This window comes from Oncorhynchus nerka, linkage group LG17 (genome assembly GCF_034236695.1).
Source record: "Oncorhynchus nerka isolate Pitt River linkage group LG17, Oner_Uvic_2.0, whole genome shotgun sequence".
Lineage (NCBI taxonomy): Eukaryota > Metazoa > Chordata > Actinopteri > Salmoniformes > Salmonidae > Oncorhynchus > Oncorhynchus nerka.
This window is the reverse complement of record NC_088412.1, coordinates 50,730,732-50,742,274: the sequence shown is the minus strand read 5'-3', so window position 1 is coordinate 50,742,274 and position 11,543 is coordinate 50,730,732. Positions and strand designations below refer to the sequence as shown.

General features: G+C 42.7%; 1 protein-coding gene across 1 annotated transcript in view; it reads right to left on the bottom strand.

The window, feature by feature from the left end:
* Positions 1–2,328: 2,328 nt before the first annotated feature.
* Positions 2,329–11,543, bottom strand: part of phactr1 (phosphatase and actin regulator 1) — a 17,178-nt gene continuing 7,963 nt past the window's right edge. The window contains exons 6-13 of the mRNA XM_029686907.2: positions 11,531–11,543; positions 9,905–10,083; positions 8,969–9,125; positions 7,538–7,593; positions 7,359–7,420; positions 6,459–6,599; positions 6,298–6,374; positions 2,329–2,966 (exon numbers count right to left, since the gene is read on the bottom strand). The exon at positions 11,531–11,543 is cut by the window's right edge and continues 261 nt beyond it. Coding sequence (XP_029542767.1) covers positions 2,951–2,966; positions 6,298–6,374; positions 6,459–6,599; positions 7,359–7,420; positions 7,538–7,593; positions 8,969–9,125; positions 9,905–10,083; positions 11,531–11,543 — 701 coding nt within the window. The 3' untranslated portion in view covers positions 2,329–2,950. The remainder of the gene's footprint in view (positions 2,967–6,297; positions 6,375–6,458; positions 6,600–7,358; positions 7,421–7,537; positions 7,594–8,968; positions 9,126–9,904; positions 10,084–11,530) is intronic.

Sequence of the window (11,543 nt, the reverse complement as noted above, 5' to 3'; positions counted from 1 at the left end):
ATTAAAATGTCTTCTCTGTCCACTATGTCTTTGTTGTGACCAGATTTCCTTCCTTTATGCAAATTATTTCACAGTTATTCTTTCAAAATAATATGTATTTATTGTAAGATATGTTGATGCCACCTGGCAATGATTTTAGACGGCAGAATAACGGTGATTTAAATGGTTTCTCTGTCCAGATCTCTCTACACAATGCATGCCTGACTACCTCCGGAAGTGGGAAGAATGATCGGATCACAATCGGATCACAATGATTTTAGACGGCAGAAAAACGATGATTTAAATGGTTTCTCTGTCCAGATCTCTCTACACAATGCATGCCTGACTACCTCCGGAAGTGGGAAGAATGATCGGATCACAATCGGATCACAATGATTTTAGACGGCAGAAAAACGATGATTTTGATTTAAATGGTTTCTCTGTCCAGATCTCTCTACACAATGCATGCCGGACTACCTCCGGAAGTGGGAAGAATGATCTGATCACAATCGGATTACAATGATTTTAGACGGCAGAATAACGGTGATTTAAATGGTTTCTCTGTCCAGATCTCTCTACACAATGCATGCCTGATCTGATCACTCGGAATGATTTTGGGAAGAATGATCGTCCAGATCAATGCAATGATTTTAGACGGCAGAATAACGGTGATTTAAATGGTTTCTCTGTCCAGATCTCTCTACACAATGCATGCCTGACTACCTCCGGAAGTGGGAAGAATGATCGGATCACAATCGGATCACAATGATTTTAGACGGCAGAAAAACGATGATTTAAATGGTTTCTCTGTCCAGATCTCTCTACACAATGCATGCCGGACTACCTCCGGAAGTGGGAAGAATGATCGGATCACAATCGGATCACAATGATTTTAGACGGCAGAATAACGGTGATTTAAATGGTTTCTCTGTCCAGATCTCTCTACACAATGCATGCCTGACTACCTCCGGAAGTGGGAAGAATGATCGGATCACAATCGGATCACAATGATTTTAGACGGCAGAAAAACGATGATTTAAATGGTTTCTCTGTCCAGATCTCTCTACACAATGCATGCCTGACTACCTCCGGAAGTGGGAAGAATGATCTGATCACAATGTGTCTCTTGATTTTCTACACCTGCCTAATAATGTGGGCAAAACCAGAATTTGGACAAGATCCGGACAAAGGACCCAAGTTAGAACCAGGTATAAACAGGGCTATAGAAGATGAACAAATAGTTAACAATCATCACATGCAGTTTCCTTCTGTACAAAAAAGAAATTCATATTTAAATATTTAAGTTTCTTTTGTATTATGTACATATATTATACAAAGAGTGTCCTCTTTTGTTAGTTTGGATACAGGAGAGAGGCACAGGGAAACAACACTGAGTCTTGGGTCGTGTTAAGTAAGCACTCCGTTGTAAAACATTTTCCTGTTTTGTGCCTAATGAACATGTACGCACACACACACCCAACAAGGGTTCAGACTAAACGATCAAGACCAACTCATCAACTGCATGTGTTCATTGAAAAAAAAAAAAAAAAAAGAAGAATGTTTTTCCTTGTATTTTGAGGTGTCTGGCTTTTTGTGAGCAAAAGGTGGTACTGTACTTTGATCCACAGCCAAAGGGTGGTCTAATATAGGTTCTCCACTATGAGGCCAAACCAGGTGGAACCATACAATTCCTGTTTTGAGAACATTGAGAAATTGAACAATTCCATTCCATTCAGAACTGATACTTACCAGTCTATGGAGCACGCTACTGAAACATTATATTGACAACATACTTGATCAAATGTCATTCAAACAAAGTACATTTGGCAATGTTTTCATCCCTGTAAACAATACAACAGGCACAGTGACACTATACAAAGGGTTGCATTCAAGATCACAACAGCATTTCAAAGTGTATTTGGTATTGAGCGGGTAGCTCTCCGAAATGTTCCCAGTACTTGTTCACTTGAATGCAGCCCAGAAAGACAGACAGATGGAGGAAAGAAAAGTTCAATTATTGCTTGGTTCACGTGTCAATATCCCAACATGAACACAACATGGACAGGAGAGTTTTGTGTTGTATTTCAACGTTTTTAAGAGGTAAATATTTCCGATCATATTCTCCTACTACAGTTTCCTTCAGAATAGCACGGTATTGTAAAATAGTACTTTAACCACAACACACTTATTACAGAATCCTATTCTGCAGTACTATCAGATTAAAAGGGTTTGGTCCCTCTGTTTTGGAAACAGCAGCCCACAATGGAAAATAGTCAAACGAATAATGTACCAAAAAGTATTAAAAAGGCAGGAACATTAACCAATGGAGGATAATCATTTTTTAACCAATCAGTTTTGGATGTCTCTCTTTATTCCTTACGGATACCCTCCCAGACTCAATCTCCCACAATCCCAAAGTCTTGTTGGCACCGATATAGGAATAGATTTCCATAACCCCTCCATAGAGTACCGTCAAAAACTAAAGTGCAGTAAAGTAAACACATGAACTATCTTCATAATTAAAAAGGATAATAAAAGGCTGTTAAAAACAATACGTTTTAGTCCATATAATCTCCGTTTAGAGGAGAACCCAGTCAGTCAGTCCATCAATCTCTCTCCATGTGTACGATGCTCCCTCTCCACAACCCCAACATGGCCACACTGTGACCTCTCTATAAACACAGAACCAAGATACTGTTGTGATTGGTCCAGTCTACCCACTCTAGATATTGGCACATATTTTGGGTCAACATTGGAGCCGCCTGGAGTAGTGTCAGCTGCCCAGTTCTGTACACACACCCCTCCAGGTTCAGATGACATTTCGGGTCAGTTTCAGGACATGTTCTAGTGTGGTTCTGGTCCAGTTCTGGTCTTGTTGTGTTCTGGTCTGGAAGCGAAGGGGTGTGGTACACAGAGGCAGTAGTTTGCGATCCAGCACTTGAGGTTATTGTAAAAGATGGCAGAAGAAGAACTACGGTCGATGAAACCTACAGGACAGAGAAAGAGAGACAGGGAGAGAGCTAATTGAAGTTTTTTTTTCTCCAAAACGCTAAATCCACCAATTTTAAACATTTGTGTTTTCTCATCAGAAATGATTTGCTTCTGGGTACCGTCATGTGTGTGTAAAATATTACTGTTCTCAGATTTCTTATTAATAGATTTTTAGAGGTGTATGAAAATGGGCTTTTTTTTGCTAAATGCTATTTTAATTGTTTAGATGGAATGGAATCTTCATATCCTGTATATTTGACTGTGATGTGTGGTTGTCTCACCTATCTTAAGATGAATGCACTTACTGTAAGTCGCTCTGGATAAGAGCATCTGCTAAATGACTCATGTTTTACATACAGATCTCATATTACTGTTTTGAACGATTTAAAAAACATTTAAATATTGCTGTCACAAATGTGACATTTGTAACTTTTTCCCCCGTTATTTACTACATATATAACCTAGCAGGACTATTTATTGTGGATATATAGCATTTAGCAAAAAAACTAAAATGCTGCTGAAATGAAACCAGCAAGTGATACATTTTCAACAAATACATATCAGTCAATGAACAACCCCATGCCATGATTACTGTATACAGGTATGGGCTAGTGTCAAATAGTTACTGTATACAGGTATGGGCTAGTGTCAAATAGTTACTGTATACAGGTATGGGCTAGTGTCAAATAGTTACTGTATACAGGTATGGGCTAGTGTCAAATAGTTACTGTATACAGGTATGGGCTAGTGTCAAATAGTTACTGTATACAGGTATGGGCTAGTGTCAAATAGTTACTGTATACAGGTATGGGCTAGTGTCAAATAGTTACTGTATACAGGTATGGGCTAGTGTCAAATAGTTACTGTATACAGGTATGGGCTAGTGTCAAATAGTTACTGTATACAGGTATGGGCTAGTGTCAAATAGTTACTGTATACAGGTATGGGCTAGTGTCAAATAGTTACTGTATACAGGTATGGGCTAGTGTCAAATAGTTACTGTATACAGGTATGGGCTAGTGTCAAATAGTTACTGTATACAGGTATGGGCTAGTGTCAAATAGTTACTGTATACAGGTATGGGCTAGTGTCAAATAGTTACTGTATACAGGTATGGGCTAGTGTCAAATAGTTACTGTATACAGGTATGGGCTAGTGTCAAATAGTTACTGTATACAGGTATGGGCTAGTGTCAAATAGTTACTGTATACAGGTATGGGCTAGTGTCAAATAGTTACTGTATACAGGTATGGGCTAGTGTCAAATAGTTACTGTATACAGGTATGGGCTAGTGTCAAATAGTTACTGTATACAGGTATGGGCTAGTGTCAAATAGTTACTGTATACAGGTATGGGCTAGTGTCAAATAGTTACTGTATACAGGTATGGGCTAGTGTCAAATAGTTACTGTATACAGGTATGGGCTAGTGTCAAATAGTTACTGTATACAGGTATGGGCTAGTGTCAAATAGTTACTGTATACAGGTATGGGCTAGTGTCAAATAGTTACTGTATACAGGTATGGGCTAGTGTCAAATAGTTACTGTATACAGGTATGGGCTAGTGTCAAATAGTTACTGTATACAGGTATGGGCTAGTGTCAAATAGTTACTGTATACAGGTATGGGCTAGTGTCAAATAGTTACTGTATACAGGTATGGGCTAGTGTCAAATAGTTACTGTATACAGGTATGGGCTAGTGTCAAATAGTTACTGTATACAGGTATGGGCTAGTGTCAAATAGTTACTGTATACAGGTATGGGCTAGTGTCAAATAGTTACTGTATACAGGTATGGGCTAGTGTCAAATAGTTACTGTATACAGGTATGGGCTAGTGTCAAATAGTTACTGTATACAGGTATGGGCTAGTGTCAAATAGTTACTGTATACAGGTATGGGCTAGTGTCAAATAGTTACTGTATACAGGTATGGGCTAGTGTCAAATAGTTACTGTATACAGGTATGGGCTAGTGTCAAATAGTTACTGTATACAGGTATGGGCTAGTGTCAAATAGTTACTGTATACAGGTATGGGCTAGTGTCAAATAGTTACTGTATACAGGTATGGGCTAGTGTCAAATAGTTACTGTATACAGGTATGGGCTAGTGTCAAATAGTTACTGTATACAGGTATGGGCTAGTGTCAAATAGTTACTGTATACAGGTATGGGCTAGTGTCAAATAGTTACTGTATACAGGTATGGGCTAATGTCAAATAGTTACTGTATACAGGTATGGGCTAGTGTCAAATAGTTACTGTATACAGGTATGGGCTAGTGTCAAATAGTTACTGTATACAGGTATGGGCTAGTGTCAAATAGTTACTGTATACAGGTATGGGCTAGTGTCAAATAGTTACTGTATACAGGTATGGGCTAGTGTCAAATAGTTACTGTATACAGGTATGGGCTAGTGTCAAATAGTTACTGTATGTATTGCAGCTCAAAGGTTACTGTATACAGGTGTCTTTGTGTCAAATAGTTACTGTATACAGGTATGGGCTAGTGTCTTTGTGTTGTATTGCAGCTTGAGGTATGGGCTAGTGTCTTTGTGTTGTATTGCAGCTTGAGGTATGGGCTAGTGTCTTTGTGTTGTATTGCAGCTTGAGGTATGGGCTAGTGTCTGTGTTGTATTGCAGCTTGAGGTATGGGCTAGTGTCTTTGTGTTGTATTGCAGCTTGAGGTATGGGCTAGTGTCTTTGTGTTGTATTGCAGCTTGAGGTATGGGCTAGTGTCTTTGTGTTGTATTGCAGCTTGAGGTATGGGCTAGTGTCTTTGTGTTGTATTGCAGCTTGAGGTATGGGCTAGTGTCTTTGTGTTGTATTGCAGCTTGAGGTATGGGCTAGTGTCTGTGTTGTATTGCAGCTTGAGGTATGCAGCTTGAGGGCTAGTGTCTTTGTGTTGTATTGCAGCTTGAGGTATGGGCTAGTGTCTTTGTGTTGTATTGCAGCTTGAGGTATGGGCTAGTGTCTTTGTGTTGTATTGCAGCTTGAGGTATGGGCTAGTGTCTTTGTGTTGTATTGCAGCTTGAGGTATGGGCTAGTGTCTTTGTGTTGTATTGCAGCTTGAGGTATGGGCTAGTGTCTTTGTGTTGTATTACAGCTTGAGGTATGGGCTAGTGTCTTTGTGTTGTATTGCAGCTTGAGGTATGGGCTAGTGTCTTTGTGTTGTATTGCAGCTTGAGGTATGGGCTAGTGTCTTTGTGTTGTATTGCAGCTTGAGGTATGGGCTAGTGTCTTTGTGTTGTATTGCAGCTTGAGGTATGGGCTAGTGTCTTTGTGTTGTATTGCAGTAGTATGTAGTATGGCTGTGACATACGGTACATACCTGGTGAGATGGCGACTACCCTCATGCACTTCCATCTCTGTGTTTTTAAATTCATTGAGTTCTTTACGTATGGCAGCCTACGAGGGACAAACAGAGCCAGAGATCAGTCGGAGAAAACAGTATTTGCATAACTGTGCATTTGTGTATGTGTGTGTTATTACCTTATCAGCAGCTGTGAGTCGCGTCCAGGGTTTGTCTGCCCTCCTGTCGTAGTCCTGAGCGTCAGCAACCTCTACGTAGTCACTGAAGCGGGTCAGGATCTTAGCTTCCCTCAACTCCTCCACCGTGGGCCTCTGACTCAACTGGGTACAGGGGGGAAAAGGGTTATCAGAGTGTGCGTGTGCAGGGCCGGCCCAAGTCTTTTGGGGGCTCAAAGCAAAATGTTGTTGGTGTCTGGCAATGACTGACATAACAAAAGGAAAACGGCTGATGCACAAACAAATGTCAAAATAGCACCCTGTGTATTCTACTATTGTAACTCTCAACAGTACGTTGCGACAGAGAGGAAGAGGCAAAGTGAGAGGAACAACCGGGCCCACAATCTGTCTTCTCCAGCAGGTGGCTGGATTGGCTTATTTGATCGAATAGACATTTCTTAGGTTGTTACGAGTTTACTGATACAAGTAGGACGCGTGACATCCTGGCAACTTTGAGAAAAAATACGATATTTCGGCGTTTGCCAGTTGTTCAAAAGCGTATAGCCCTCTCATTGGCTAGAATGGTCCCACCTGAACTTGCCTCATCCCCACTGCTTTCTATGTTTTAAGACATTTATTTCCATCTTTAGAGTATCTGGTCAATATATTGCATAGTCTGTCGAAGAGAACATGACCGCATTCCAATTTGTTTTGTACAAAAATAACTGTATTTTGGGTCTGGGGCCCCCTAGCGGCCGCAGGGACCTAAGCAGTCGCTTATGTCGTTTATGCCTTGGACCTGCCAGCTGTGTTTGTGTGGTGATTGAGGGTCACCACACACACACTCATATTTCCAATGGTCTGTCATGTAATGGAAATTGATACCCAATTCCCCCCTCTTAGCCTCTTCCTCCCCTCTCTCACCTTTCTCGACAGGCGTTTCTTGAGCTCCCTCATCTCCTCCTGCTCCTCCAGCTCATTGTGGCCTAAGATAGGGGAGAGAGGGAGAGACAGGTTAGAATAGAACAGAATAGAATAGACACTTTGTCAATTTTGTAAGAAATGGAAGTGTGTCTTCTGCCTATCTAGTCTGTGCTACTTACGTTTGAGTATGTTTCTCTGTTCCAGCTCTTCTGTAGTTGGCCGTTGACTCAACCTCCTGAGGAAATAGAACTAGAGTCAGTCTGGACCATTTCCTAACGTCTTTTATTGTGTTATGTTTTATTGTGTTTTATTTGCTGATGTCAGAGCAGGTTTTCTATGAGCCGTGACTGCCTCAGATTTACATGTATTTATTTACCACCTCAACAGTCTGACACAATGATTCATACAGCAACCAGAGGGAGGGAAAGAGATGGAGAAAAATGGAGAGAGGGGAGGGAGGAAGGAGTAGGAGGGAAGCAGAGTGGATGGAGAGGGAGATAAATGGAGAAAGGGAGGGAAGGAAGAGAGGGAGAAGGCAAGTTGTAGTGAGTGTGACAAATGAGAGTGGGAGGCAATATAAGGAATTGAAATGATTTGTGAATTCTGTTTCCTTCCTGTATTGCCCAATGATTTATATATACATTAGATGACTGATAGGGGAAGCTGGGGTTAAAGCCAGAGTCCGTACGGGAGTTGCAGTGACAATTGGGGAGAAAAAAAGTGTAAAAAAATATCTGTATTTCATTTTTGTTGAAATACTGTAGAATTAAATGTTTTCATATGGAGGACCGCTCCTACTGGGCTCCTACTGGCTTCCTACTGGGCTCCTACTGGCTTCCTACTGGGCTCCTACTGGGCTCCTACAGGGCTCCTACTGGGCCAATATGGCCAACCGGTGGCTTCCTACTGGGCTCCTACAGGGCTCCTACTGGGCCAATATGGCCAACCGGTGGCTTCAAAGCCACTCAATGAATCAGCAATCCAGGGTTAATATACATGACTGATACTGCCACAACCCTCCTGTATTCATGTTCTGTCCTCTGTGAGCGTAAAGTCCCACATGAAGATGTCTGCCCTCTCACTGGCATATTCAAGATAAAATGTGACAGGCTCTCTGCTACTCTCCCTCCATCCTCTACCTCTCATCAATTTCCCTCCATCCCTCTACCTTTTCTCACTTCCTCACTTCCAGCTTAGCTTCCTCTCTCCATTATTAGGTGTCATCTATCATGTTGTCTTAAGTAGCCCGGTCACATCTCAACCAGGCCACTGCAGGGTGTACAGGTGCTGACTGGGAGATGAGGTGTGTGTGTGTGTGTTTGTGATTTCAAGCTCACGTAAGTTCATCTCTCACCATAACAGCTTGTTGCTTGGCAATCAGTTTGACTGTATGCAATGTGTAAGAGCAGATGAGCCTGCGTGTGTTAGTATGCGTGAATATGACTCGCTCCATGCGAGCTTGGTGCCTATATGATAACGTGACTCCAGTCTCTCCGTTGCTATAGGGATGTGTGTGCGCGTGTCTCTCACCGTGTGAGCTTGGTGCCTATCTGCTGCCTGAACTCCAGTTTCTCCGTTGCTATAGGGATGTGTGTGCGCGTGTCTCTCACCGTGTGAGCTTGGTGCCTATCTGCTGCCTGAACTCCAGTTTCTCCTGGTCTGACTGGGTGGGCAGTATGTTCTTATCCTCCAGCTCTCTCTGTGACGGACGGTTACTGATCTTAATGGCCAGGGAGTCCTTCCTCAACACCTTCAGAGCCAGGGCACCTATACACATGTACACACACACACACACACACACACGGACACGGACACATTTTGTTTTTATAGAGAGGCCAGAAAAAGATCAGCAAACTTTCCATAACATTTTGATAAAATTGGAATTACTAGCACCACAGCTAACTCATGCAGTAGAAATTCAACTGTCACAGCAGTAACCTATCCAGTGAGAGCTACAGGATGGGAGTGTGTTCACTGTTTCCACTCTTCTGTTTACATCTCTTACAGAGAGGAGAGGTGTGCATAAATACCTCATAGACATAACGGGGCTCAAATCAATCATTCAGACAACTGCTCATGAAAATGAAAGAGTGAAGGGAACTACTGGAACAAGGTTATCTGAGGAACAGCCATGGTGTATGTGAAGGGAACTACTGGAACAAGGTTATCTGAGGAACAGCCATGGTGTATGTGAAGGGAACTACTGGAACAAGGTTATCTGAGGAACAGCCATGGTGTATGTGAAGGGAACTACTGGAACAAGGTTATCTGAGGAACAGCCATGGTGTATGTGTGTGTTGTTGATGTAACAGACATGTTACGCAACACCTCTCATTCACACGCCACTGTCACCTCGGTGCTTTGATTGGTCACATTCAACGCTCAAATCAGGGACAGCTCTGACTGGAGGGGTCCAATGAAAGGAGAGCTCTTAAACCACATATCCCAGCAGCCATTGAGGCCATTGTTACCAGGAAGCGGGGCACCAGGCAGAGACCAAACGGCCACCACTGTCCCAAACCAATTATGTATAAACAAACACGTACTTGTAAAGAGTGTTTCATCTTCATCATCTTCCTCCTCTTCTTCATCATCATCTTCTTCTTCATCATCATCCTCATCCCTGTACGAACCAGGTAGTTCTTGATAGTCTTCCTCGTTGGGGAGGTTCTCTTTGTTGTAGTCACATGCTATCATCACCGCGGGATCCGCGTGGTGCAGCGAGCTGAGGTCAGTGAGAAAGGTAAGCGGTTAGCAAGAGATGGCGGGCGTTTGTGTGTCTGTCCATCCGTGTGTGTGTGTGGTGTCAGACAGGGGAGTAGTTAGGTAATGTCAGGTTGTTTCCACCATCAGTTCCCATGAAAGGAGCTATGACCTATAACCTCTGGAACTCATGTAAACGGCACCTCAGCTGAGAAAACGAGACTGAAACACTGTAGAAAAACAAGCCAGCGTTCCTTTAATTGCCACAGTAAGTGTCACTCTGCCCGGGAAGCATTGCATGACTTATACCGCCTGGACGTAACGGAGATGTAAGGGAGGGATGTAGTAACAGACATGGTCGGCTTTAGAGGCTCACATTACCACACCAAAATCACACAGCCTGCCTCAACTATAGGGGAGACGAGAGGCACGGCGGAAACAAACTGCACACCAATCACAAATGAGCCTTGAGGCAGCGTCACCGATCAGCAAGCAAGCAGCAATCGAGCAACTGCGGAGCTCCCATAACGGAGAATAATGATCTCTGTTGCTTTTACATAACCCTACATCCCTACATGCCCTACATAACATTCAGACAGCAAATGAGTAAATCAAAAAGGGCTCCAAAAGGAATAGGATGTCTACATCCTATTAGGTGCTCGGGTCCATAACCACCTGCCGACCCACCAATTAGAGTGATGGATCATGGGAGGCCAATCTGGCGCCGGCACATCAGTCACAGAGTGTTCTCCACGTGTGTCATGTGTCTGTGGACAGATGGAGATGGTGTGTGTGTGTGTGTGTGTGTGTGGCGCTCTAAAATGGTTGGAGCCAATGATACACATACACCCAGAGGTAAAGCCAAGGCTCTGGGAATTTGTGCAGCTCTATATCTGAAGCTGAAGTCAACGCCAGTCATGCTGCTCTCCAGGGAAGGTTTAGATGAAATGGTCTCTGTACTGAGATATGATTGACCAGACGTTTCAAAATGCTGCCCAGTGCAGATGTAGGTGAGACAGTTTTCTACAGCAGGAAAATAATCTTGCAGCAATAGGACATGTGAATTATTATGTGGGTTGTAATTAATGGACATTTTTGCAGGGAAAATCATGTCAGAAGACTTTTAAAAACTCAAATACACCAAGTTTTGAATTTCCTGTTGCAGGAAAGTTCTCCTGCAAAAAGTGTGATCAAATTAAGATCCTACATCTGTATTGTGGCAACTCCCAATTTAACCCTACTGATTAGAAACCCTTAGTCACATGAAAAACAAGCTCCTTAACGACCCCGTCCAACTCGCTGCTGTAGTGTAGACACAGGGCAGGACCAATGGGAATAGAGTAGTGTAGACACAGGGCAGGACCAATGGGAATAGAGTACAAGGCAGACTGGATATGTGAACCATTGAATCCATCCACATGGAGGCATGGATACACACACACAAACACACACTTCTCCTTAATCCTCACCTCTTGTATCGCT